The following is a 25898-nucleotide window of genomic DNA, read 5'->3' as shown; positions in this document are numbered from 1 at the left end:
GAAACCACAATTCTAGAACATCAAGTTCAGAATGTGGGGTTGTTGTAGATTGTAAACATGGCCCTCATTCCGCTTCCTGACCTGTATCTGCACATTATACAGTATGGCTTTGCAGTTCTTCTCATCTAAAAGTGGAATAGATTCCTGCACCCCTTGGATCTGGGCTGGCCTTACAGCTTGTGTTGGCCAATACAGTGCAGTGGAAGTGACAAGAGGGCAAGTTCCCCTAGGTCAATGGGGTGTGACAGAAGTGGTCTATGCCACTACGAGGCCTGACCCTTAAAATCATCCTGTGTGATTATATGAGTTTCTTTTCGCTGCTGTTAACAAATTACCACGAATTTAGTGGCTTAAAACAAGGAAAATTTATTCTCTTAAGAGAGTCCTGGAAGTCAGAAGTCTGAAATAAGCCTTATAGAGCTCAAAGTGTTGGGAGGGCTGGTTCCTTCTGGAGTCTCTGGAGTTGAACCTGGTTCTTTGCCTTTTTCAGCTTCGAGGCTGCCTGGATTCTTTGGCTCATGGCCCGTTCCTTGCATCATGACAATCTCTTGCTTCTGTCATCACATCTCCTTCTACTGCTTTCTTGCCTCCCTCTTTTAAGGACCCTTGTGATTACATTAGGCCCACCTGGACAACCCAGGCCAATCTTCCCATCTCAAGATCCTTCAGTTAATCACATCAGCCAAAATCCCTTTTGCCAGGTAAGGTAACATATTCGCAGGTTCTTGGGATTAGAATGTGAGCATCTTTGGTGGGGGGGCTATTATTCTGCCCGTCATTCTGATCCTCCAGCCCTCTCTTTCCCTGCCCTGCAGATTGTAGAGGCCACATATTCCAGTTGGTCTAGCTACAGGATAGGAGAGGACTACCCAACCTGCCTTGGGCTTTTCATGAGCCCCAAATAAGTTTTTATTGTGTTAATCCAGTAAAACTCTGGGGTTAGTGTGTTACTGCAGCCTAGCTTCTCCTATCCAGATTAACACGTCTTCCAGGGCTCTCCTTGGTGACCCTCAGGTTTTGGCCACAGCTCAGAGAGGCCAACCCCACTCATCTCCAGACACTCTCAGCCCTTCCCTCCAATAGCTGAATGGCATGGGGAATCTTCTAGTAGTTGAACAGGAAGTTCTGGAACCTCTACCATTGACTTATATGTGACCTTGATGGACGTTGGCCTTGGCCATGTGACTTGCTTTGGCTAAAGGAGTGTTCAAGGACATGATAGGCAGATGCCTTAACTGTGCTTGCATGGTTTGAATTTTTTTTCTTTAGCTATGATGACCTACCATAAGAGGATCAACTGTCAGACAGCCACAGCCCCTTTAGCCTGGGCCCCAGAACAAACAACCATGGATGAGACCTGTGCCCAACCCATACCCTAGAATTCAGCCCAGATAGCCTGTTGCCTGAAGCAGAGCTGCCCAAGTGAGTCCAGACTATATCAGCTGAACCACTTTGTCCCAAACGTAAACACAATCATAAAGGCTTTTTGTTGCATGCCACTGCGATTTGGGTCCCTTTGTTATGCAGCATTATTGTGGCAAGAGCTGACTATTACACTTGGCCCTGAGGGAACTTGAATTTCCTGAATAGAGTCTCTGGCCACTTCCCACAACTGGATTTGTGTGAAACAAGGAGCTGCCCCTCCACCCCTCCTCCAGGGAAGAGCATGCCCATGTCCTTCAACACCCCCCTCAGTGCCTGTCCCAAGGCTGCATGTCCGGAGGTGCCCAGTTGCTGCTATAGAACAGGAAGAATACAGAGCCACAGACCGAGGTGGGGAAAAATGTTCTGTTTTAATTAAACTGACCAAAGAAGCCAAGACATGGACAGAAAGAGACTAAGAACAAGACTGGAAATAGTTTAGAAAAGAAATGAAAACCAATTGCAGAGATGTCAGTGCCAGATGGAATGGAGGGAGCAGGGCTGAGCCTTCACGTCAGCTCCAGGACCACTGTCAGGGCGAGCACCAAGGTGAGCCGGATGCCAGCAGGGCCAGACGTGGAACCTGTGCAGGGAGCAGCGTCAGGGCCTGTGACCCCCTCGCTTTGCTTTCTGGCGGGGGGCATGGGTGGGTGTGGAGCCTGGGGACCGCAGAGCTTTGAAGGGCCCCGGCCAAGAGTCTGGACTTCAGTGTTGGGATGGGCTGGGTTCAAATCGTAGCTCTGCTATCTGTCCCACCTGATTGTGCGTGATCTCTTCCCTGTCCCAGGCCTGCTGGGTGGAGGTCAGGCTCCCTGGTGGCCATCAGGACGCTGCGGTGGGCATTAGGAGTGGGGGGCCTCCATCACGAACTGTGAGATTGGCTCACTGTGGGAAAGGGAGGGCTGGCAGGCCTGGGAGGAGTGTCTGTGTCCCATGGGGTGGTGCCCAGCTCGGGGGCAGCTGAGGGAGGGCAGTATAAAGGGCCCCACCATCCTATGAAGTGGTCAAGGGCCCCAGATCACAACCCCACGGTCAACGCTAGACACATCTGGGGACCATGGCAGCTGAGCTCTCTGAGAGAGACTTGGTCCCTAGAGATCCCTGGCAGCTGCTTAGGGATGCTTAATTGGTTTAGGGCCCACTCCTGATCTTTGACCCAGACTCTGCCCAACTAGAGGTCAGTTATGTGCCTACGGCATGAGGGAGGGGCAAGGTCATACAAAGGGGCTGTTTGGGGGACCAGAGCTTTTAAGCTAGAAGCTCTGAGAGCGGAGACTTACCATTGGAGTCCTCCGTTCCTTTTGGGATATTTGGGTTTTCTGTTGGGAAGAACAGAAAGAGAACTAGAGCGGGGATGGCATTTGGAACTCGGCAAAGGAGGCCCCTCATCCAGCACCCGCTGTGGGTGTCATGTGCACCCTCTCAGGGCAGCCACACAGCCTCTGCGGGCTGGGTGGTATCAGCCCCATTCTACAGATGGAGAAACTGAGGGAGGGGAAACAGTTTGCCCAGCGTTGCCCAGCTGCGAAGTGGTAGATCTGGGATTTGAACCCAGGGTTCTCTAGCTCCAAAGCTGTGATGGTTTTAACCACTGAACTGTTGTGCTTCCCTGTGGGGCACCCTCTCAGGGCAAATTTACGGGACTTGGGCCCCTACTGCTCCCTCCTCCTTGGGAAAGCTCCAGCCCGGGGCCTCCTCGGGTAGCCCTCCTGATCCCCTAGTTGGGCGCAGCGTACCAAACACGATGAGCCGGGTGTGTGTGTCGGTGGAGCCCAGAGGGTTCTGGGCCATGCAGCGGTACATGGAGCCGTTGAGCTCAGCAGGAACCCGCTCCAGCACCAGCTCCCTCCCATCAAACTCAGCGCTGCCATCCAGGAGGCGGCTCCCAACCCGCGTCCATGTGAACATGGGCTCTGGGAAGACTTCGTTCTGTTGACCAGAGCAGGAGAGAGTCGGGTCACAGGAGGGACCATTCTGCCAGAGCAGGAAGGGGCCAGAGGCATGGCCTGGCCAGGGTGGGTGACACATTTTCATCTGATGGGTTGGGACTGGCTGCCCAGACCCCAGGAAGGAAAGGACTCTAGGGCTGGAAAGTATGTCAAGATCCATGTGCCATGTCTGCTCTAAGTTGTAGGTGGGCGAGCAAATCCATGCGTGCACCCCGTGCCATTCCTCGTGGAAGCCAATTCTGCCATTACACAGATTAGGAGACTGAGACCAGCTGGCTGTGCTGGAGGTCAAGGGGAGGGTCTCAGAGCATGCTGCCAGGAATGCTGGTGCCCCGTTGGTGCCTGATGACCTCCCGCCACCCTTGCAGATGCTCAGAGAGAGGCTGACCTGAAATCCATGGACCAGAATCCTCACTGTGTCCCCGACCCGGGCTCTGCTGGGCGTCATCATGATTTTGGGTCCTTTGGGGGCAACTATAGGGAGAGGAAGGCCAGGTCAGAGAGGTGTGTGTTTGTGCCGGGGAGAGGAGACTAAGCAAAGAAAAGAGGTGCTGGGGGAAAGGGAGAGAAAGCTTCCATCCAGATCATTCACTGATGCCTGCATTCATTCATACACGTTTCCCGAGCCCTGGCTGGGACCTGGGGATTTAATGGTGTACAGAGTACAATCCCTGTCCTTGTGGGGTTCACTCTCAGTGGGGTCAAAGGACAAGCACAAACCGTGGTAACAAGGGGTCAGATCGGAGAAGCCCAGGGGACAGTGGAGTCAGGGACACCCAAGGGAGGTGCCACCTGGGAGACGACTCAGCAGCTAACAGGGAGAAACCTGCTCCAGCAGCCAGTTCTACTCAAAACACCCACACTCCTACCTGCACTAAACCCCTGTGAGGTGGGGTCCTGCCATTATCATCCCCATTGTATAGCTGAGTTAACTGAGGCTCAGAGAGGGGAAGTAACTTGCCAAAGTTCACGCAGTGAAGGAGAACTGGGATGAAGTTTCTGGTCTCATTACTCCTACTCCAGAGAGCCTTCTACCAGGTTAATATGCCCAGTGGGGTTTTTCTGGAATCTCTGGGTTGGAGGTGAGTGGAAGGTGGCAAAATGTGGGGGGAACCATCTCCCTCCTTGGGCCTGGCCTGTGTGCTCCCTGCCTCTCTTCCTCACCTGCTTGTATCACTTCTTTCAAGCCCCTTAACTTCTCTGAACGTGGGAGACAAGATGCCCAAGGGTGCTGCCCTCCTATGAACCAGAGAATATCGGGGATGGAAGAGCCCCTGGGATCACTGAGTCCATGCTCTCAGGTTTCAAATTGGGAAACTGAGGCCCAGGGGTAACGAAGAGGCTTATCCAAGGTCACCCATGGAGCCAGTTTCTCCTGTCCCATGACTTTTGTGCCAGGCTTCTTTCTGCCAGATCCATTCATCACTCATTCTTTCATTTAACAAGTAATTATTGAGCCAACTGTGTGGCAGGCTTTGGGGCAGGGCTGGGGACGCAGTGGTGATGGAGACACATGCCTGCCGACGCACAGCTTACACTTTAGTTGAGGAGACATTTGATACACAAATAAGTACATGAATAAAAAACTACTGGAGAGCCATGGCATTGTGTGGAGAATTGGACAAGTGGGGAGTGATGGTCTGAGTGTCTCTTCCAACGAGCTGACATTTCAGCTGAGACGAAGCTCCTGAAAAGGGTTCCACGTGGAGGGAACAGCCAGGGCGTGGCGCTGAGGTGGAAGGTCAGGGGTGATGGGGGTGGGGACGGGGCCAGACCCCATAGAGCTTCCTGGGCCAGGGGAAAGCGATAGGGTTTTGATCAGAGTGCCATGCTCTGTGCCACTCTCTTTGGACATCTTCCAGGGGTGACAGCAGGAGAAAAGCTTTGTCCCCAGGCCCTGGGGCTGGCCTGGGTTCTCCCCATCTGCCCCACCTGCTACCCGAGCCTCTCCTTCCCACTCAGAGCTCTCAGAGCAGAAATCAGAGCAGCTGGCAGATGTGGGTGATTTCCTAGGCACTGCCAACCAATTTCACTCTCTGAGAATGAGACCAAAGGACTATTAATTAAACCACGAGCAAGACACCCTAAGGGCCGTGTGGGGCGGAGGGAGGCATCAGCAGGAAAAGCCGGGCCTGTGCGAGGGGAGGGAATGGCAGGGAAGGCGCGGGCAGCTTCCGCTGCTGCGTCCACCCACTTAAGAAAGGAGTCTAGTCTATGTGCCCCTGGACCAGTCACTTCCCCTGGCTTTCCCCAAACACAGAGTGGGAACAGCCAAGGCAACCCTTGCCCACCCACCACACTGGGTCGTTAGGAATATTGGGAGATGGTGGGTTTAAGGGCTAACATTTGTCCAGAGCATCCTAAGTGCCAGGCACTCTGTGACACACTTTATGCATGACCTCATTTACACTTCCAAACTCTTGAGATTGTCCCCATAAGGCAATGAAGGCTTGGGGAAGTCAAGTAACTTTCTCGTCTTTTTAATGAACATTCAAGTGCTGTCAAGGTCCCTTTGCAGGTGAGAAGCGCTGCATAGGGCCGTCTGGCCCTGGGTTATTCTGTCTCCTCTTCTTGTCCTGCTGGGATGGCACTGTCCTGCTGCAGCCAGCAGGGGGCGTGGAAGGGCATCCCTGTCCCGGAGAAGCGTGAGCCGGAGGACCAGGGCAGACAACTTCCTCTCCTAGGTCAGATTCCTAACTGTCTCCGTTTCTAAAGGTCCCGCCCGCCCCCTTCGGGCCGCGCCTGGGTCTCCTGGCCCCAAAGGGAGGGAACTCACATTTATCAGGTGCCTGACATGTGCTAGACCTCATTCTAGGACTGTCTCACCCATCTTGGTGCTTACGAGGCAGGTTGCCATGAAACCCGTTTTGCAGGCCGTAAAACTGGCTCCCAGGAGGGCAGCGACTTGCCCGAGGTCACACAGCAAAGAAGTGGCAGGGGTGGGACCTGAAGTTACATAAGTCTTTAGAGCGAAGCTTGGAACCCAGGGGTGGAGGAGGAGGAAAGCTGGATGACTTCTTCCACGTGGGCAGCCAGACCCCTCCCCTGCTGCCCTGAGCTGCCAGGTCCAGAGGCTCCTGTGTGAAACTGACCCTGAGAGGCAGAGGGTGGGTAGGCAAGGGGTCTGCTCTGCCCTCACTCTTCCAAGCTCAATCCTGGCAGCTGCCGACCGGCAAGAGCCTTGGTGGCAGGTGGCCCCTCTGACTCCTGCCCTCACTGCTGCATCAAGATGCTTCTGGAAGCCAGGCCAGCTGCTATCACCCGCACGCTTCCACCACATGCTGACACCCATTAGCAGCTCCTGGCAGTCAGTCCTGGCCCCTCTCTCCTGCCCCTAGAACACATCACTGAAGGTACCTGAAGGAAGGTTCTCGGCCCCTGGGACTTCCCTCCCCTCAACCCCTGGACATATGGAAAGAGTGGGAGTCAGGAGACCCAGGATTGAGGCCTGTCTTCTACTCTCCAGTTACGTGACTTGGATGAGTCAGTTCAACTTGTTGGGCCTCAATTTTCTCACCTGTAAATGGGGAGAATAGACTGCTATCCTACTATTTGAGAAGTTGCTCTGAAAATGACAATGGGGGAGAGATATGAGATGGAAATGTGAAATGTGAAGTGGTGTGCATCTGTTCAGGGGTGTACAAAAAATCCTGATTATATAACTGCTCTCTTTACTCTCCTTAGCATTTTGCTGCAAGGAGAGCCTTGTGAAATCTCACGGAAAGCTCCTCTAGGCACCCCACCACAGGAATTCTAGGTGTTCACTAAGACAACCACTCACTCATCTACCCACTCGCCCACCCACTCATCCACCCACTTACTCATCCATCCATGCATCCATTCGTTCATCCAACCAAGCATTCATTCTATCCATCCATCCATCACTCTATCATATTATTCACCCCTCCATCATATCATTCATCCATCCGTCCATCCATCCATCCATCCATCCATCCATCCATCCATCCAACCAAGCATTTGTTCTATCCATTCATCTATCATTCCATCATATTATTCATCCCTCCACCATATCATCCATCCATCCATTTATCCATCCATATACCTACCCACAAACCTACTAATCTACTCACGCACCCATTCATTCATCTACTCTAACCATCTAGTTCTTTATGCCTAATCTGTGTCGATCACTATGCAGGGCAATGTTGGGGACACAATAATGAATAACAACAGTAGCTTATATTTACTGAGTACTTACTCTGTCACTATGCTAAGCACTTTGTATGCACGCCTTGTTTAATCTTCACAACAACTCAGAAAAGTATTAACTAATTGATTATTAGGGAAGTGTTTATTAAGTCATATGTTACAGATTGTGCTGAGCCCTGTACCATGTGAACAAGGCAGGTAAAGACCCTGCCCACGTGCAACTTAAATTCTAGTGGAAGATCCAGGCAATAAGAAAATATATCATATACTTGCACGTGGAGATAAACGCAATGCCAGAAAGCAAAGCAAGGTAAGGAATTGATGGGGCCAGGAGGAGGCGGCTGAAATAGGGTGTTCAAGGAAAGAGCCTCTGAGTAGAAGATTTGAGCAGAGATCTGATGAAGGAGGGATTGAGAATACCTGGGGTAAGATTAATCTAGGCAGAAAGGAAGGACAGTGCAAAGTCACAGAGGTGGGTCTGAGCTGGGCATATTCAAGGAAGAGTAAGGAGAAGCCTGTGGCTGGAGCAGATGGGGCAGAGACGAGTGTGAAAGATGAGCACGTGGGGAGGTAATTTTAGATGTGATGGCAGTCTAGAGGATTATTTTGTTTTGTTTTGACTTTCATATATTTTTAAATTGTGAGCAAACTCACATAAGGGGAATGCGCTGTTCTTAAGAACACAATTTGACAAATCTTCATAAATGTGAACATCTATGTAACCACTACCCCAACCAAATTCGAGAACATTCCCATCCCTCCAAAGGTCCCCTGATGCCTCCTTCCAGTCAATTTCCACCCTCCATAGGTAAACACTGTTCCACTTTCTATCCTCAGAGGTTTGTCTCATGTTCTAGGAGTTCATATAAATGGAAGCGTGCAGTTTGTACTCTTCTGCCTGACTACTCTCACTCAGCACAGTGTTTCTGAGCTTCATTCACGTTGTTGGTGTATTAGGAGTTCATTCATCTGTATTGATGAGAAGTGGTTCATTATATGAATATATCACAGATTTGTTCATCCATTTTCCTAGTTACGGACATTTGGGTTTTTTTACAGTTGTTGTTGTTGTTCTTATGGGTAAAGCTGCTGTGAACATTCAGGTCTTTGTGGACATATGTTTTCATTTCTCTTGGGTAGATACTTAGGAGTGAAATTGCTGGGTCATAGAGTAGGGAGGGGTATTTTTATCTTTGTAAGAAACTACTAGTTTTCCAAAGCAGTAGTACTGTTTTATACTCCCAGCCCTGTATGAGGGTTCTTATTGTTCTACCACCTTGCCAACATTTAGTGTTGTCCGTCTTTCCCATGTTAGGCATTTTAGTGGTTGTGAAATGGTATCTCACTGAGGTTTTAGTCTTCATTTCCCTAATGATGTTATATATCTTTTTATATGCTGATTAGCCATTTGTATATCCTCTCTTTAAAATTTGAGTCATCATTATTGATCTGTAGTAGTTCCTTATATATTCTGGATACAAATCCCTCATCATGTATCTGTACTGAGAGTATTTTCTCTGTTTGTAGTTTGCTTTTCCATTTCACCACATTTCACTTTCTTAAAAGTATCTTCTTAGGAGCAGAAGATTTGAATTTTGATTAAGTCCAATTCACCAATTTTCAAATTTGCATTTAGTGCTTTTTGTGACTCTTTAAGAAATCCTTGCCTACCTCAATGTCACAAAGATATATTCCTGTGTTTTGCTCTAGAAGTTTTATGATGCTGGGTTTTACATTGAGGTCTGTGATTCATCTCAGGTTAATTCTTGTGTGTGTGTGTGTGTGTGTGTGTGTGTGTGTGTGTGTGTGTGTGTGTGTGTGTGGTAGGGGTCAGGTTCATTTCCTCCTTAAGTGTATCCAGTAGTTCCGGGGCCATGTGTTAAGAAGCATTCTCTTTTCCCATCGAACAGCCTAGGGACCTTTATCGAAAATCAACTGACTCTATGTGGGTCTATTTCTGGGCCCTTTTTTTGTTCTATCAATCTGTCTACCATTGGAGGGTTTTGGGTGGGTGTGTATGTGGATTTATATTTTAGATCAATCAGAGTGGAGAACAGAAATGCACACAAGTGGAAGCAGAAAGGCCAGTTTTGGGGCTACTGTAATAATCCAGTGTGAACTGCTGGTGCTTAGATTGGGTGGTCGGAGAGGAAACCATGAGACAGGGTAGATGTGGGATATATTCTGAGGTTGAGCTGCCAGGGCTTAAGAATGGCTTGGCTGTTGGGTAGGAGAAAAGAGGGGGATAGTGGGTGACTCCAAGTGTTCTGGCTTGATCAATGGGAAGAATGTAGTTGCTGTCTACTGAGATGGGCTCTAGGATCACCAGGCGTCTGTCTTCTTAGGGGCAGTGGCGTCTGAGCTGGGGAGGGCATCCCTGGCGGCGGGAACAGGAGGAGCAAAGGGCCATCACAGGGAGGCATGCCCCAACCCTTGTTGGCCTAACTTTTAAAGTCCTGACCAGATAACTGGATTCTGTGCCCCGGGGTCATCTCATGCAGCCTTCTGTCTCACCCTGCCAGAGTGCAGGGTGCCTTGATTGTGTGAAGTGCAAGCACTCACTCAGGACCCCTCCGGTTCACACCACTCTCCACCGGCTACACCCACTGGCTCCATGGGTCCTCACCGCAGCCCCACCGGATGGGCAGTAGAGCACAGTGGTTAGGAGCGTGGGCTCTGGGGTCAGACCTGGCTGGGTGACCTGGGGAGGGTTGCTCTAAGCTTGGGTTCCCTTACTTATAAAATGGGGATAATGATGGCACCTCTCAGCTGCCTGATAGGGTCACTGCAAGGAGATCTTGGAGAAAAGCATCTTGCATAGAGCCTGGCTGCCAGCACATGCTCCAAACACTTATGAGGTTACTATTATTCCCCGACTCAACAGGTCAGAGAACAAGGCTCAGAGACCTAAGAGGCTTGAGATCTCACCAACTGACAGCAGCTGGGGTAAGACGGGAAGCCAGCCTGGGGGTCTCTTCACTCACCCACCCAATTTGGCCCCTTCGCCTGGGTGACCCTGCTGTGTCCCCCAATTCCCCGTGGGCACACACATATCGGTCATGCCCACTGGCTGCGAGCGGGCCTTTCTCTTGCTCTGATGATGGAGGTTGGGGGCGCACACCAAGGTGGCTCCGGTCAAGGGAACAATCTGGAATCTGGGACAGAGCAGGCAAGTGCTTTACTACGGCTTGGGATAGGGGGTGGCAAGGGGGTGGAACAAGCCAGCGGCAGCACCCCGTCCATCACTGGGAGATGTGAACCGCAAGCTCACCTTTCCAGATGCTCGGAAGTCCTTGTCTGGTCTCGTCTTTCTCATTCTCTGTGGGGGTGGGGCAGGGAGCCCTCCCATGGGAAGTCGAGCCTTAGGCAAGAGAGGCTGGGGGCGGCTTTCATGGGCAAGGCATCCCCTTGAAGCGCCGAGGCTGCTCTGCCTCCCAGCCTGGAAGCAGACTGTATCTTGGGGACAGGGAGGTTCAAATGAAAGGAGGAGCTCTGGAAAGGATGGAGGGTCCAGAGAAACTGGGGGCGGGAGTTCTGGCAAGGAGGGAAGGCTGAGAGAGGGGTCTGGGCAGGCTCTGCGTGGGGATCATCCCAGGGCCTGGCACAGGGCCTGGCCATAAGGGGTGCTTGTGAAGTTTCTACGGCATGACGAGCAAATGGTACTCAGGGGGCAGGCACCATGACAACAGATGCCCTGAGGCAGCACAGTGAGTGGAGGCGAAGGGCAAGACACTGGGGCCACACTGCCTGCCTTTGAACCCTCCCCCACTTACACTGGGCAACTTACTTAACCTCCCTGCGTCTCAGTTGCCTTGTCTGTGATATGGGATACTAATAATGCTGACCTCACTGAGTGACCATGAGGATTACCAATTGGGTAACTGGGTTACTAATTGTGTTCATATGAGAAAAGCAACGGTCCATGGTATATAGTAGGTGTTCAGTAAATGTTAGCCCTTATTATTATTTTCTGTGTGGGCAAGCGTCCTGTGGGAATCAAAGGGCCATTTTCATCAGACTTCAGACAACTAACCCCATAGCCAGCAAGGGTGCCCAGTCCTGGGGCTGGTAAGTTCAGTGGTTGGCATAGGGAAATTGGAGAAGGCACCAACAGACCTGGCTGGAAATCCCAGCTCTGCTACTTATAAGCTGGTGACTCAGAGAAAGGGACCCCACCAAACTGAGCCTCAGTTTTGCTCACCTGTAAAATGGGACTGCATGGTAAACTGCTTGTGAGGAGTGAATGAGAGAATCCTTGCATATATTCCTGGCACAGAGTAGGTGTTATATGTACATGAAATCCTTTTCTTGGTGTTTAGTGCAGAGTTGGTGCTGGGTTTTCTGGTGGACTCGTTAAAAACAGAGACAGCCTTTGGACCCCCAGGCACAGGCTGGGGTCTCAACCCTAGTCAGTCATTGCTCTCTGTCCTCGGTCATGAGGGTCCTGGGTTAGGGGCTGTGGATGTTTCCATGCAGCTCTTCACCACTGCAGGAGATGCAGGGGACAAGCCCCGGCACCTTGGGCTCTGGGTTGAGCTGCTGGGTGCTGAAAACCAAGGTCCAGAGGGTTGTGGGCAAAGAGGGCCAGTACAGGGTCAATATGCCCATCTCCCTGCCCCACCCCACCCCACCCCAGTCAATACAAATCCTGGTTCTGAGAGCCTCATATTTCTAATAGAGAAGATTCCACATGTCCCGTCTCCCTGCCTTTACTCAGCTGGGAGATGTACAAGGGGAAACAAGGATCTGCTCTGGGGACATGCAGAGTTGGGGCTCCATGGGAAGAGGAAGCAGGTCCCAGATGGGGATTGGGTTCTCGGGCTGAGCTATCCCTGGGTGTCCAGTGTCCTGGTTGTGCCCACGTCCCACATCCCTGCAGATGACAGGGTTTCCATTGTACTTAAAAGTGTAAGCGAGAGCAGTATCCTCCCACGTCCTGTATGTTCCCTACCCCAAGCCGGCAAAACTACCTTCAGTATTCCTGACCCTAATCCGACAAGCCTCCGACCTGCCACATTCATGATCCTTACCCAGTAAGTGTCCCTGAACTCATGGGTCTCTTATTTCAATCGAGAAAACCCCTTTGTCACCTCCTATGTTCCCATCCTTCCCTGGACGTTTCCTGACCTGACTCAGCAACTCTCCCCTATGAGTCCCAGCTCCTGTGTCTTCTTCACTCACCCAGCAAACTTCCCTGGGACTGTCCCGTTCCATCTTCAATCCTGAAAACCTCCCATGTTTCTAACACTGATCTAGCAAAACATCCGTGACTTCCATATCCTTGATCCTGCTGGACCAAACTCCCCGGACTTCCCTGTAATTTCCCATGTCCTCCAACACAGCTCAGCAAACCTCCCAAATAGCCTGACTCTGACCTCCGTGCCTAACCCCGACCCCGGCTTGCTCCAACTCCTTCCCATCTCCGTGGTGGCCGGCAGCCCGCCCTATTCCAAGGCTCCCCACCGCCCAGCTCTGCAGGGGCCCTGCAGAGTGGCTTCCATCGAGCCTCACCCAGCGTGACCTCTGCCTGCATGGGCATCGACAGTGCCGGGTGCTTGACCTCACAGCTGAAGAGGGCTTCGTTGTCGATCTGCGGGTTGAGCGTCCAGGTGAGCAGGGCGCGCACCTCCACGGTGCCGTCACTGCCCGGCGTACGGCTGTGGCTCAGGAAGTAGACAGGCTCGGAGCTGTGGACCCAGCGGGGGAACTCGCGGCTCACCACGGTCTCGGGGATGTTCTCGGTGGTTGGCTGGAGGAGGATGCTGGGATCCTGGGTCAGGCTGCGGGAGGGGCGCTCTGTGTAGGAATGCCCGCCCCGGCTCTCAGCGTCCAGCAGGGACAGTGACCTCTGCATCTTGGTGTCGTCTAGGTCACGGTGCAGGAGGCCGCGGAAGGGCCTGCTGTCCTGGAGGGGGCCAGAGCTAGCAGCCGGCGGCTCTGACAGGGGCACTGCGTCGATGGGTTCCCCATCTCGTTTGAAATAAACCTGAAATTGCAAGGAGGGTGTGGGAAAAGATTTTGCCCCAATGACATGGATCTCCCAGTGGGCTCTCAGAGGAACTGGCCACAGGGGTCCAATCCTTCAGGAGCCTCCTCCTCCTAGTAGCCTTCCAGATGGACCACTCTCTGTCTCTCTCCCTCCAGCACCCCAGGCGCTCTGAGTCAGCTCGGTTTAATGGGGACACGCAGGCTCGGGTGGCAGAGACTGAGCTGGCAAGCCTCTTTGAGCCTCAGTTTCCTTACTGAGAACACCTACTTCACGAAGGGAATGAGAACACTTACTTCACGAGGCTGTTGGATGCTTAGAAACAGTGTGTGGAAAAAGCACCCTGGACCCGGCCCTGGCAGCGCCCCTGGGCTCCAAGGGTGTGGTCCGTGCCCACCTGGGGAGAGCAGGTGGGTGAGAGCGAAGGTGGAGGAGCACCAGAGATTCAGTGAGATGTCAGGAGGAGGAGGAAAGGATCTGTGTGTGTGTGTGTGCACATCTTGGAGGTTTTGGAGAGGAAGGCAGGAAACAGGTGTGCGTGTGGGAAGGAGCTAGGTGCGAGATGAGGAGAAAGGCCGCATCTTCTCACTTCCTCCGCTAATAGGGAATTTGAGTTTTGAGAGGCGGCATTTAATTTAATTTGCTGTCTTTTTATTTTGGTACATACGCCAGGGGCCTGTGGGGATTCGGTGTATTTTTTTAAATAAATCGATGGGAGACAGGGAGAGAGGAGGCCAGGAAGCAGCTCTGGGGACGCTGGTGCCAGCGGGGAAAGGGAGACGGAGGAGGCGGGGGAGGACCGGGTGGGGGGAGGGGAATGAAACGTGGGATGCGCAGAATCTGTCAGAGTTTATAGCTCTAACGAAGAATCTCTTATGCACATAATAGCGTGCTTTGGGGTTTTTCTTCCTTCCTTTCTTTTTTTTTTGTTTGAAAAATGCTTCAAAAGCAGGTTTGTAATTTATGTCAAAGAATTCTTTCAAGTTCTGATATCCCAGGCAAACGTAAGGTGCCTGGAATGTGGGGAGATGAGGACCTTTCAGATACATATATATATATATTTTACATATATATATTTGAATATTGTACTGCTATGTCTTAAATGGCAGGAACTGGCCAGCTGGGGGAGGAGGGGGTCTTCCTGCAGCCCCAGGGGGGGTGAGGAGGCTTTCTTTGTGACCTGCAGAAAAGGAGTTTTTCTTTGGGGAAAAAGACCAGCTTGTCTCATCTTTGAGAGGGCAGACCTCTTTCTGGGCTCCAAAGGGAAATCTTGGGGCCATGCTCTTCTCTCACCAATTGCTGGCTTTGAAGCTGCTTTTTGGTCTGTGTCCTCAGGACTGTAAAGTGCAGGTGGAGGGAGACGGGCCTCGTCAAAGGCTCATCTCTGCACCCCTGCCTACTGCCCCCCTGTGCCTCTGAGCACCTGCTTACTGCCCTGTCTTGGTTCTCTCCACTCCTGCCCTGTCCTGGACAGCTGGTCCTGGGGTGGGGCTGGCCCAGTCCCAAGGTCACCCCACTGGACCCTGCCTGTGAGACAGTCAAGGGTCCGGAAGGAGGAGAGCACCTGCCTCCCCACCTTGAACTCTAATCCCCCTGCCCAAGGCTCCAGCCCCACCCCTAGTGATGTGTGAAACTCACAAGGTCAAGACTCAAAGTATCATATAAGGTCAAAATTGGCCTTGGGAGTATGTAGCCCATAGGTTCTCAGTATGGTTCAGGGAACTCTAAGGGTTCCACAGAGGTGCCTCAGGGACCCATTAGGGCAACTTGCCCTTCCTTCACTTTTAAATGTTTTCAACATGGGGCTTCTGTGTATTTGAATCAGACCAAACAGGTCCTGCTGCTTCTAAAAATGCTGAAAAACTATAATGGTGCCCACGCCCTAAACCTCCTCAAAGAACATGAGAAGCAGAGGGGAGGTCTTCCTGCTCAGGGTCATTTGGTGCATGTGACATTAGGGGCTAGAACCCAGCTCTCCACATGCTCTCCCATCCTACCCCCGCCCCTTACAGCAGCCACGACAATAACTCGTGAGCTGCACTGACAGACCTCAAAGCGGTTAGGGTGGGTCTAATAAGGAGTTGGCCCAAACAGGGATTTCCCCCTCTTCCCCACTTCCTTCCTCCCCCTTTTCCTCCCTCCTTCCTACTTGGAGCTGGACTTGGAGCTGGAGGACATGACCTTGAGTCCCAGCCCTGTCAAGAACACAGTGGCGGGCTTCCCTGGTGGCACAGTGGTTGAGAATCTGCCTGCCAAGGCAGGGGACACGGGTTCGAGCCCTGGTCTGGGAGGATCCCACATGCCGCGGAGCAGCTGGGCCCGTGAGCCACAACTACTGAGCCTGCGCATCTGGAGCCTGTGCTCCGCAACAAGAGAGGCCGCGATAGTGAGAGGGCCGCGCACCGCGATGAAGAGTGGCCCCCGCTTGCCGCAACTGGAGAAAGCCCTCGCACAGTAACGAAGACCCAATACAGCCAAAAATAAATAAATAAATAAATAAATTTAAAAAAGAAAAGATGACTACTAAAAAAAAAAAAAGAACACAGTAGCTGACTCCCTCTACATCTCTTGCCTCCTCCGGACCTCATCTGTCTCCATCCTGTTCAATAACTGGGGTAGCGGTGTGCTTGAGGCTGGGATCCCCTGAAGACCACCCTCACTGTGCAGTTCAAGGATTGCAGGGTCCGGGAGAAGCGGGGGTTCTCAGCACCAGGGGGCTGGGAGCAAGAGGGGCATATGGACGCCTGGGTAGGTCAGATGAGTGGACGGGGTCAAACCAAGGCAGACGGGGCAGAGTTAATTTATGCAAGCTGTGGCCTCTATCCTTCATGCTGCAGAGTTGAGCACTGTGGTGACAGGGGCAGCTGGATGAGCCATGAAAGAGGGGGGCCCGGCGGGGACGAGGAGGGACGACTCCAGGGGTACTCACCATGGGCGCTGGTTTCCCTCCCGACACGATGCAGACCAGCGTGAAGTTCTGGGCTTGGTAGCGGCTGAAGGGGGCTGGTGTGTCAGCGGCCACCACCTCAATGGAGGTGGGAGGAGCTACCCAAAAGAGAAGCACAGGAAGACCAACGCTTAACCGGAAGGTTCGGGAAGAGTTCACTGATTACCTAGGATGGGCCAGGTCCCACAGTGGGCATTGAAGGGGGGGGACAAATATTGCACAATTCCAGGGGGTGCCACTGGCAGCAACGACAGTGAGAAGGATGTCCCTACTAGGCATACAGACAAGGCCCTGCCTCACGGGGCTTACAGCCTGGCGCGGAAGACAACCATGAATCAAGTGATCTCACGGTCAACTGTGCTAAGTGCATCAGATACCAGGAGGTATAACAGGGCGTAAAGGGACCCACTCAAGCCTGAGGAAGCGACGCTGTACTGTGCCTGAGGACGCAAGAGTAGGCAGAGGACAAGTGTGGCAGGTGGAGGGAACAGCATGTGCAAAGGCCTCGTGACAGCTGGCTCAGGGCAGGGGGGATGGAAGGCAGGCTGTGCGGTGGGAGGGCAAGGAGGGGTGATGTGGTGACTGCTGGGGCTGGGGAGATGTGTAGGGCACTGCTGGTGGGTCACCACTTGCAGTGGTGTGCTGGGGCTGGTTCCTACCAGCTCCTGAGAGCCGATCGTGACATTACTGGGAATTTTCTGAACAAGTTCTTAAACTGCTACTAGATCGAAACAGGCCATGGTGGGCATCTTTACACCATGGAAATCAGCCACCACTGCAAATCAGGGCTTTCTTGTTTGTTTCCTTCCCCTGTCCCCACCCCAGGCCCCCAGAGAGCAGGTTTACCAGCCCACCGCTGGTTGTGAGTTTTTCTTCTTTGTCCTGAGAGCAGGAGGAAGAAGGCTTCAAACAAGAGCAGAGGCATGATCTGAGCTGCATTTTGAAGAGACTGGATACACAGAGTGCTGTTTAAGCCAGAGAGATGGGTCGCTTAGACCGTGGTGAGGGCAGAGCGGGAGAAGTAGATGACTTTGAGAGATATTTAGAGCCAAGAGTCTTCCCTCTTTCTTTCCCACCCCCCCGCCAAAGTTGGCTTATTTTGACCCCGCTTCCCACCAGCTCCCCTTTCTGTTCTCCTCACCGCCCACTGCTGGCTGCTTTGCCAAAGCCGGTGTTCCCAGGCACCGTGGGTTATTGAGAGGTCAAATGTGGAGCCATCGGGCCCTCCTGGGTCCAAGTCCCAGCGAGGTCACCACCACCTCCATATCCTTGGGCAAGTTACCAAAACTGTGAGCCTCAGTTCCCCGATTTGCTAAGTGGGATTAATCCTTGGCAGACACATTTGAAGGATGAACCAGCTAATCGATATGAAAGGGCTTAGCACGTGCTAGGAATTCACTAGTCTTATGATTCTTGAGATTATTTCCCCAACTGCCTTGTCATCAGCAGGACAGGAGCCGGAACCTTACAACTTTGCTTAGGAAAGGCTGTCAGTTCTGGCTTCTTGTAGCCTTAGGTCAAGTGCAGTGGGGGACGCAGAGAAAATGAAGAGGGGTGGGCCTTTTCTTCCTGCAAGGGGTTTTCACTCCAGTTAAGTTTAATTAAATCCGACAAACACTTCCTGCCACCTACTAGGTGCGGGCATGGTGCCAGGTGCTCACCACAGGCGCCCAGTGATGAAATGGATACAGCGCGTCGAGAAGCTCACAATCTGGCGGGGGCGACAGACGCCTGGCAGCTCTATTTTAAGGTCTAGTGAAACGAAGCCAGGTGTGAACCATTCATCCACTCAGACAGCCACCATGTGCTGTCGCAAGGGAAGCAGAACAAACGGGAAACAATGGGAGAACAATAGATGGAGAACTGTAATTAAGTGTGAGATGGTAGGAAACAGATGGGAAGTGGGGTAAGGAATTCCGAGAGGGGAAAAAATACACCAGAACACTTCAATTATCCACAAGTCACAGTCTGCAATCTAAATTTTCTAGAACTCACTGAAAGCCTGGATCCCACGGCAAGAACCAACAATGACCAACAGTTAGGAGCCAGGAGCTGTTCCAAGCCCTCAACGTGTGTTAATTCATTTAATCCTCACCATGCGTCTACATGGGTTTATTTATTCCCATTTTACAGATGGGGAAACTTAAGAGGTGAAGTGACTTTCTGGGGTTCACAGAGTTTGGATTTGAACCCGAGTGCCCTGGCTCCAGGGCTCAAACACTGACACTAAGCTGGAACACTGACATATCTTTGGAAAGAAGAAGGAAGTTCGTACCTATTAGCACCTTTAGCCCTAAGTGCATATCTTAGCTGCTGGGGATGCTCATTTACCTGACACATCTCAACTCTCATGGATACCTTTAATCCAGATCCTTGGAGGAACTCTTCCCGTGGGTGGCTCTACTTAACTCGGATACCCCAAAGATCAAGGGACCATGCCAATTAGAGCTTAGAATAATTCTCTGTCACTGCTCATGGTGGCTTATGGGTAGGGATAAGTATACCCTCCAAGAATCCTAGGCAGCGGTCCCCAACCATTTTGGCAGCAGGGACCGGTTTTGTGGAAGCCAGTTTTTCCTCGGACGGGGTGGGGGGATGGTTCAGGCGGTAATGTGAGTGATGGGGAGTGATGGGGGGCAGACGAAGCTTCGCTCCCTCGCCCACCGCTCACCTCCTGCTGTGTGGCCCAGGTCTTAACAGGCAGAGGACCAGTACCGGTCCATGGCCTGGGGGTTGGGGACCCTTGTGCTAGAGGCTCAGGGCTAGTCAGGGGGCACCTTTAAAATCACTCATTCCTTCTTTCTTACTTTTACTGAGCAAACAGGAATTAGACACCTAGAACCTTCCTTATAGGATTGCTTTGAGGAATAATTGAGATGATGTTTACAAGATGCCTAGCACATAGTAAGCCTGCAATACAGTTCAGCAATTTTAATTAATATTATTTGTCTCACTATTATAAAAGAGATAGTGTGGGACAATGGTTAAGAATATGGGCTCTAAATCACACTACCCAGGGTTTAAAGACCAGCTGTACCATTTACCAGCTATGTGACCTTGGGCAAGTTATTTAGCCTCTCTGCACCTCAGTTTCCTTATCTGCAAAGTGGAATTATAGAATACCTGTGAGGATTCAGTAAAGAAGTACCTGAAAGTGTTCTGAAAGTGCATATCAGATGCATTTATCAGCAGAATTTATTAACATTCTTTCTTTGAGGCTCCTTGCTACTGTCTGGGAAAATAAATCATCGTCTTTGCCTTTGGGGCATTCACGGTTTAGTGAGGAGACCAGAAATGCTCTGGACCTGCACTGTCTAATACAGTAGCCGACCACCCCTGTGGCTCTTAAGCACTTGAAATGTGGCTTTTTCAAGTTCGTATGTGCTGTAAGTGTAAAATACACATTGAATCTGGAAGACAATTTTTTAAAAGCGTGTTAAGTATATCATGAATATTTTTATATTGGTTACTTACTGAAATAATACATGGGAAACATTGGATTGAACAAATATATTATTCCAATTCATTTTAACTTTTTAAAGCCTTTTCTTAATGTGGTCTTTAGAGAACTTACAATTAAATATATATATATTTCTATTGGAGAGGGCCAGTCTAGACCTTCCATTTTACAGGTAAGCAAACTGAGGTCAGAGAGAGGGAGAGATTTGCCTACAGTCGCACCATCACACTGGCACCCAGGCCTTCCAAATCCTGACCAGGGTTCTTTGTACAGCACGAGTGCTCCCCCCAACACACACACACACACACACACACACATGCACGCACACAAACGCACACACACACACACACACACACACACACACATCCCCGTTCTGGAGATCTGCACCCAAGTCACGCACACCGCCCACACAGACCCTGATTGGGAGCTGTGTTCTTGTCCCTCGTTTTATTTCTGAGCAGGTGTTAGCAATATGTACAGTTAATCAAGCTCATAAGACAATAACGGATTTCAGTTGTATGGACCATGACACAGCAGAGCTGCTAATATCAGCGTGGACAGCCCAGGCTTCCCACACTCTCCATCAACGTATTCCTCAGTTGCTGTGTCCTAGGAAAATGTCACTCTGCATCTCGCCTCCTGTTGCCCGCCGGAGGGCTCTGAGTGCGGGTGGTCAGGGAGCTGTCTACACCCGGGAGTCCCTGGCTGCCTCGGGATGCTTCAATCCACACGTCATCCTCTCCCCCTTCCTCCTCCCTTCCCTTCCGTTGACTACGTGCAGCACTCTTTCCCCCACAAACTACTGCTTCTTAGGCTCGTGGTCTAGAACCTTCCCTTACTCTTAGTCTTCCCCATGCCCATCTTCTTCTCTACTTCCATCTCTCCCTCCTTTTCCAGTCCCATTCTCACCTGTATCCCCACATCCATCCCCATCTCCATCCTTTTCCTTCTCCAACTCCATCCCTATCTCCATCCCCACCTCCATCCTCACATCCATCCCCATCTCCATCCTTTTCCTTCTCCACCTCCAACTCCATCCCCATCTCCATCCCCACCTCCATCCCCATCTCCATCCATCTTTTTTCTTCTCCACCTCCATCCCCATTCCCTTTTCCATTCCTATTCCCACTTCTATTCCCTTCCCCATCCCTAACTCTGCTCCATCTCTATCCCCATTCCCAACTCAATCCTCATATCTGTCTCCATCGCATCCCTCCTCCAAGCCCAACCCCATCTCCATTCTCATCATCCCCATCCCTGCTACAATCTCTGACCAAGGTCAAAGTGAGCAGCCCCCTTATGACTCTATGCCTGGAATAGATCCCGTGGCCCCAGAAGCAGTATCCAGTCAAAGACAGATGGCCAGCTGCAGTCATGGGTGTAAAGGTCCTGGACGAGAATAATCCCAAATTCAAAGCTGGGCTGCAGAATGAGCAGTATAGAGCAAGGTCACCTGGCTATGATCCAGGTGGCATATAATGGCAAAGAATCATTAACAAAGACCCCTAGATCTCCAATTTCTCCCCACTCTTCTGAAACAGTACCCAATGCACCCAACATAAGTGCCTCATTCCTGTGGACTCTGAGAGTGTGTCTTCAGGGATGTCCGTGCTAGTGCAACACTCTCCTGGGGCGAGGGTGGGTACCATGTACCTGAAATGACCCTCCTCAGAGACACTGAGCAGGCATATTTGGCCTGGGCAAGGGAGAAATAGTAGTAGTCATAGCAGTAAGACCCTAGACAAAGGCAGAGCTTCAGAATTTACAAACCACTCGTGGACATACCACGGCACTTGTGTAACCCCAGCCCTGTGCATTAGGAAGAGCCCCTCAGTTCTACAAGTTCACCATCATGGTCAAACAGAGGCCACTGCCATAGAACTCCCCTGAATCCACTGCCCCCAAGTCAAGCCAGTGGACTTCCCAGTTTATTTTTGACTTTGTCTTAAGCAGAGAGAATTGCTGCTAGAAGTTTCTTCGACTGATTTTGTCCAGCATCCGGGAAGGTAAAGCGGCTTCACATCTGACACCGCCACACAGCACAGCACGTCTCTGTTCCAGGACATTGGCGGTGGGGGGGGGGGGGGGCAGGAATCGAAGTTATTTTAGACTCTACCGTTAACATCGACACAGTGAGGCAATGGTTAGGTGATCGGTTTTATGAAATTAACTCTGAAATATTGCCTGTTTTTCTCTTGAAAGCAGAACTTTGTTTCGGTCATCGTAACTCACTTTGCAGATAATGTGATGGCTCTTAGCTCTGTAAATCCTCCTGTGGCTTTTGCAATTCAGGAACACAAACCTGTTGTGATATAAACCCCAGCAGATCTGGGTCTAACAGTATCTACTAGAGTTAAATTCTCTCCCCACATGAGGCTCCCCCCAACTTCTCCCAGAGAACCAGCTCAAATAGAGTCAGGCCAAGGTTCCAGCCCAGGCTCTGTTACCAACATCCCATGGGACCTTGGACAAATCAACTGACCCACACGGGCATCAGTCTTCCTATCTATAAAATGGGTTCAATAAAACATATCCTGCCAAACTTTCAGCTTCCAAGATTTTGAGAGAAGAAGCAAGTGAGAATACGGACATAAACCTTCTACAAGGATGGTGAAGTAGAAAGGGATTATTTATATTACCTCTTCAATTGCTCTCACTTCTCCCTGGGCTGGGAGGGACATAGAGGGGAAGTTCATCTTCCTCTCAGGGGTGGCCACTGTCTGGAGGAAGGGATAGTCTCTCCTTTTCCTTGGGTACCTTGTGCTAAATTGGTCTTAGCACACTCCTGCTCTGGGTGTCATTTATCAAAGGGCGGTAATCAATTAGATTTTGGGGAGGAGTGGGGGAGGGAAAAGACAAGTTCAAAATTATATTATTTGCAAAAATCCATTCTTTCCTCTCAGCATGCCTGCTCTATTGACTGCCTTCTGTTTCAATCAGCTCCTAGTCATTATACCATATTTAAAAAAAAGAAAGAAAACCACCCTCAATATAAAAGTGTTCATGAATATAAATATTCCTCCATGTTTCCTATTTTAATTTCTTCCTTTCTTTCTTTCTTTCTTTTTTTTTGTCCCACATCTCTGTGTCTTTCCCATCCTCTCTACCAGTCTCTCTCTGCTTCTTTAAGATGCTACTCAAAACAGCATCTCTTCCAGGAAGCCTTCTCTGCTCCAGCCACACTGAAATGCCCCAGGTTCCTTCCTCGCCTTGCTCACCTCCTCTGTGCCCCGGACATATTAGTCCTTCTGCTGGTTAATTCAGCTTCATCCTTCAGGTCTGCCCTTAAGTGTTGCCTCTTCCAGGCAGCCTTCCAGCACTTTGCCAGACTGGGTTAGGGCTCATCCTCTGGATTCCTGGAGCATCCTGTTCTTGTCATACCCATAGGTGCTTGTCATTCTGTCCCGGGCCCACGTCTGTTTCTCCACTAGGCTGTGTGCTTTCTGAAGGCTGGAGCTTTGTCTTTCTTTAACCTCAGAGCTAGTGCAAGCCTGCCACGCAGGGATTCAATTTCAATTCCTGTTTGCTTTTTTCCTTCTTTCACTTCTCCTAGTACAGACAAGCACACAGCCTGTGGAAGGAATTCCGAAAGACCTTGCAATGCCGTGGGCCCTGCCACCACCTCTAGCCTTGTCTCGACCCTCCCCCCAACACCATGCTCCAAACGTACGGAGATTTTTTTGGTCTATAAACACCCTAAGCTTGTCTCAACCCCGGGGCCTTTGCATCTGCTCTTTCCTTTGCCTGAAGTCCTTCACTCAGCTTTGAGCAAGGCTGGGTCCTGCTTATCTTTCAAGTCTCAGCTCAAATGCCACCTCCTAATCTAAGTGAGGTACCTCTTCTATTCTCTGTCACAACACCTTGTTATTTCTTCATAGAACTCATTATACGATATAGTTATTTCATATACTGGTTCTCACACTTGTCTTTTTTTCCAACACACCCCACTAGTATGTAAGCACCATGAGGACAGGAATTCTGTCTACTGCTACATCCAAGGGCCTGACACACAAGGATTTGCTCAATAAACATTTGTCAAATGAATGAGCTGGGAGGAGGGACTTAAGTGCCCTCCCATCCCTGACCAATTTGGAAGGGCTGAAATCTTAGCCATGTCCACTCCCCTCTCTCCCAGCAGAAACCTGTGGAAGCAAGAGCCCACCAGCAGAAGGGGGACTCCAGCAAGAAAAAGAGAGAAGGGAAAGCACAACACTTTGGTTTATGGGAAAATTAAATATTGAACTGAGTAGTAACGGCAGCCAAGGGGAAAAAATACTGACAAGAAGCCCCCAAATGGAGCCGCCATCAGTGACAGGAGAGATAAACGCAGTGTCTGTACTTATATGAGCTGCAATGGGGCCCTTTTATGTGGCATCTGCTGAGCCAACTCACAACCCCCAACCTTGAAAGTGAGTGGGAGCCCGCGTGCTGATGCACCGGCGAGGGGTGGGAATCTGGGGTCCAGGTCATTGCCAGTGTCGGTGGCCACTGCCCAGACCCTCCCTGCCTGGAGACGGGGTCCTTTCTGAGTGGAGTGGGGTCACAAGGGTACCCAGTGGCTGCGGGCGTAGCCCATTCACCCCGCCTTCCTCTCCGAGGAGAGCTGGCTGGCAGCCCCGTTCACCCGTTCACCTGCCTCGCCCCTCTCCTGACAGCTGTTGTGCTTTCCCAGTGGTGGGAGATAAAATTAACAACCCCAACTGGAGGCCCTGGCTGGCTGCTCTGGGGGGAGCAGGGGAGTGCGAGGCAGGTGGTGCAACGTGGGAAGTGGTGAATTGGTGAGGCTGGGCCGAGCAGGATGCAGCTCGGGTTACTGCTGATGCAGAAATAAAATCCTACGAGCGCCTGTGCACACACACAGACACACACACACACATATATGCACACACAGACACAGACACAGACACAGACACATAAACACACACAGACACACATAAACACACACATAGACACATAAACACACATACACACAGACACACACACGTATATATACACAGACACACACATATACATACACACACAGACACACACACACATATATGCACACACATATAGATGCACACACAGACACATACAGACACATAAACACACACAGACACACACATATGTATATGCGCGCACACAGAGACACATAAACACACATACGCATACACACAGACACACACACACACATATGCACACACAGACACAGACACAGACACAGACACATAAACACACACAGACACAGACACACACGGACACACATAAACACACACATGTATACGCACACACACACACACAGAGACACATAAACACACATACACATACACACAGACACACACATGTATATATACACAGACACACGCATATACATACACACACAGACACACACATATGCACACACATATAGATGCACACACAGACACAGACCCAGACACATACAGACACATAAACACACACAGACACACACATATGTATATGCGCACACACACAGACACATAAACACACATACGCATACACACACACGTATATATACACAGACACACACACAGACACACACATTTACATACACACACAGACACACACACACACACATATATGCACACACATATATATGCGCACACAGACACAGACACAGACACATACAGACACATAAACACACACAGACACACACATATGTATATGCGCACACACACAGACACATAAACACACATACGCATACACACACACACACGTATATATACACAGACACACACACAGACACACACATATAGACACACACACATATGCACACACAGACACATAAACACACACAGACACACACATATGTATATGCGCACACACACACAGAGACACATAAACACACATACGCATACAGACAGACACATGTATATATACACAGACACACACACAGACACATACATATACACACACACACACACACATATGCATACACGCAGACACACACACACAAAAGGGTAGTGA

At 50.7% G+C, this 25898-nt stretch overlaps 1 protein-coding gene across 3 annotated transcripts in view; it reads right to left on the bottom strand.

Moving 5' to 3' along the window:
* Nucleotides 1–1774: 1774 nt before the first annotated feature.
* The window catches only part of IGSF21 (immunoglobin superfamily member 21), an 81952-nt gene continuing 57828 nt past the window's right edge, over nt 1775–25898 (bottom strand). For all 3 annotated transcript variants that reach the window (XM_068537742.1, XM_068537743.1, XM_068537741.1), the window contains exons 4-9: nt 16457–16572; nt 13053–13527; nt 3760–3845; nt 3159–3351; nt 2703–2741; nt 1775–2005 (exon numbers count right to left, since the gene is read on the bottom strand). In XM_068537742.1, coding sequence (XP_068393843.1) covers nt 1932–2005; nt 2703–2741; nt 3159–3351; nt 3760–3845; nt 13053–13527; nt 16457–16572 — 983 coding nt within the window. In that variant the 3' untranslated portion in view covers nt 1775–1931. The remainder of the gene's footprint in view (nt 2006–2702; nt 2742–3158; nt 3352–3759; nt 3846–13052; nt 13528–16456; nt 16573–25898) is intronic.

Source organism: Eschrichtius robustus, chromosome 3, assembly GCF_028021215.1.
Source record: "Eschrichtius robustus isolate mEscRob2 chromosome 3, mEscRob2.pri, whole genome shotgun sequence".
Lineage (NCBI taxonomy): Eukaryota > Metazoa > Chordata > Mammalia > Artiodactyla > Eschrichtiidae > Eschrichtius > Eschrichtius robustus.
Note: the sequence above shows the minus strand (reverse complement) of the source record. Positions and strands in the feature narration are given on the sequence as shown.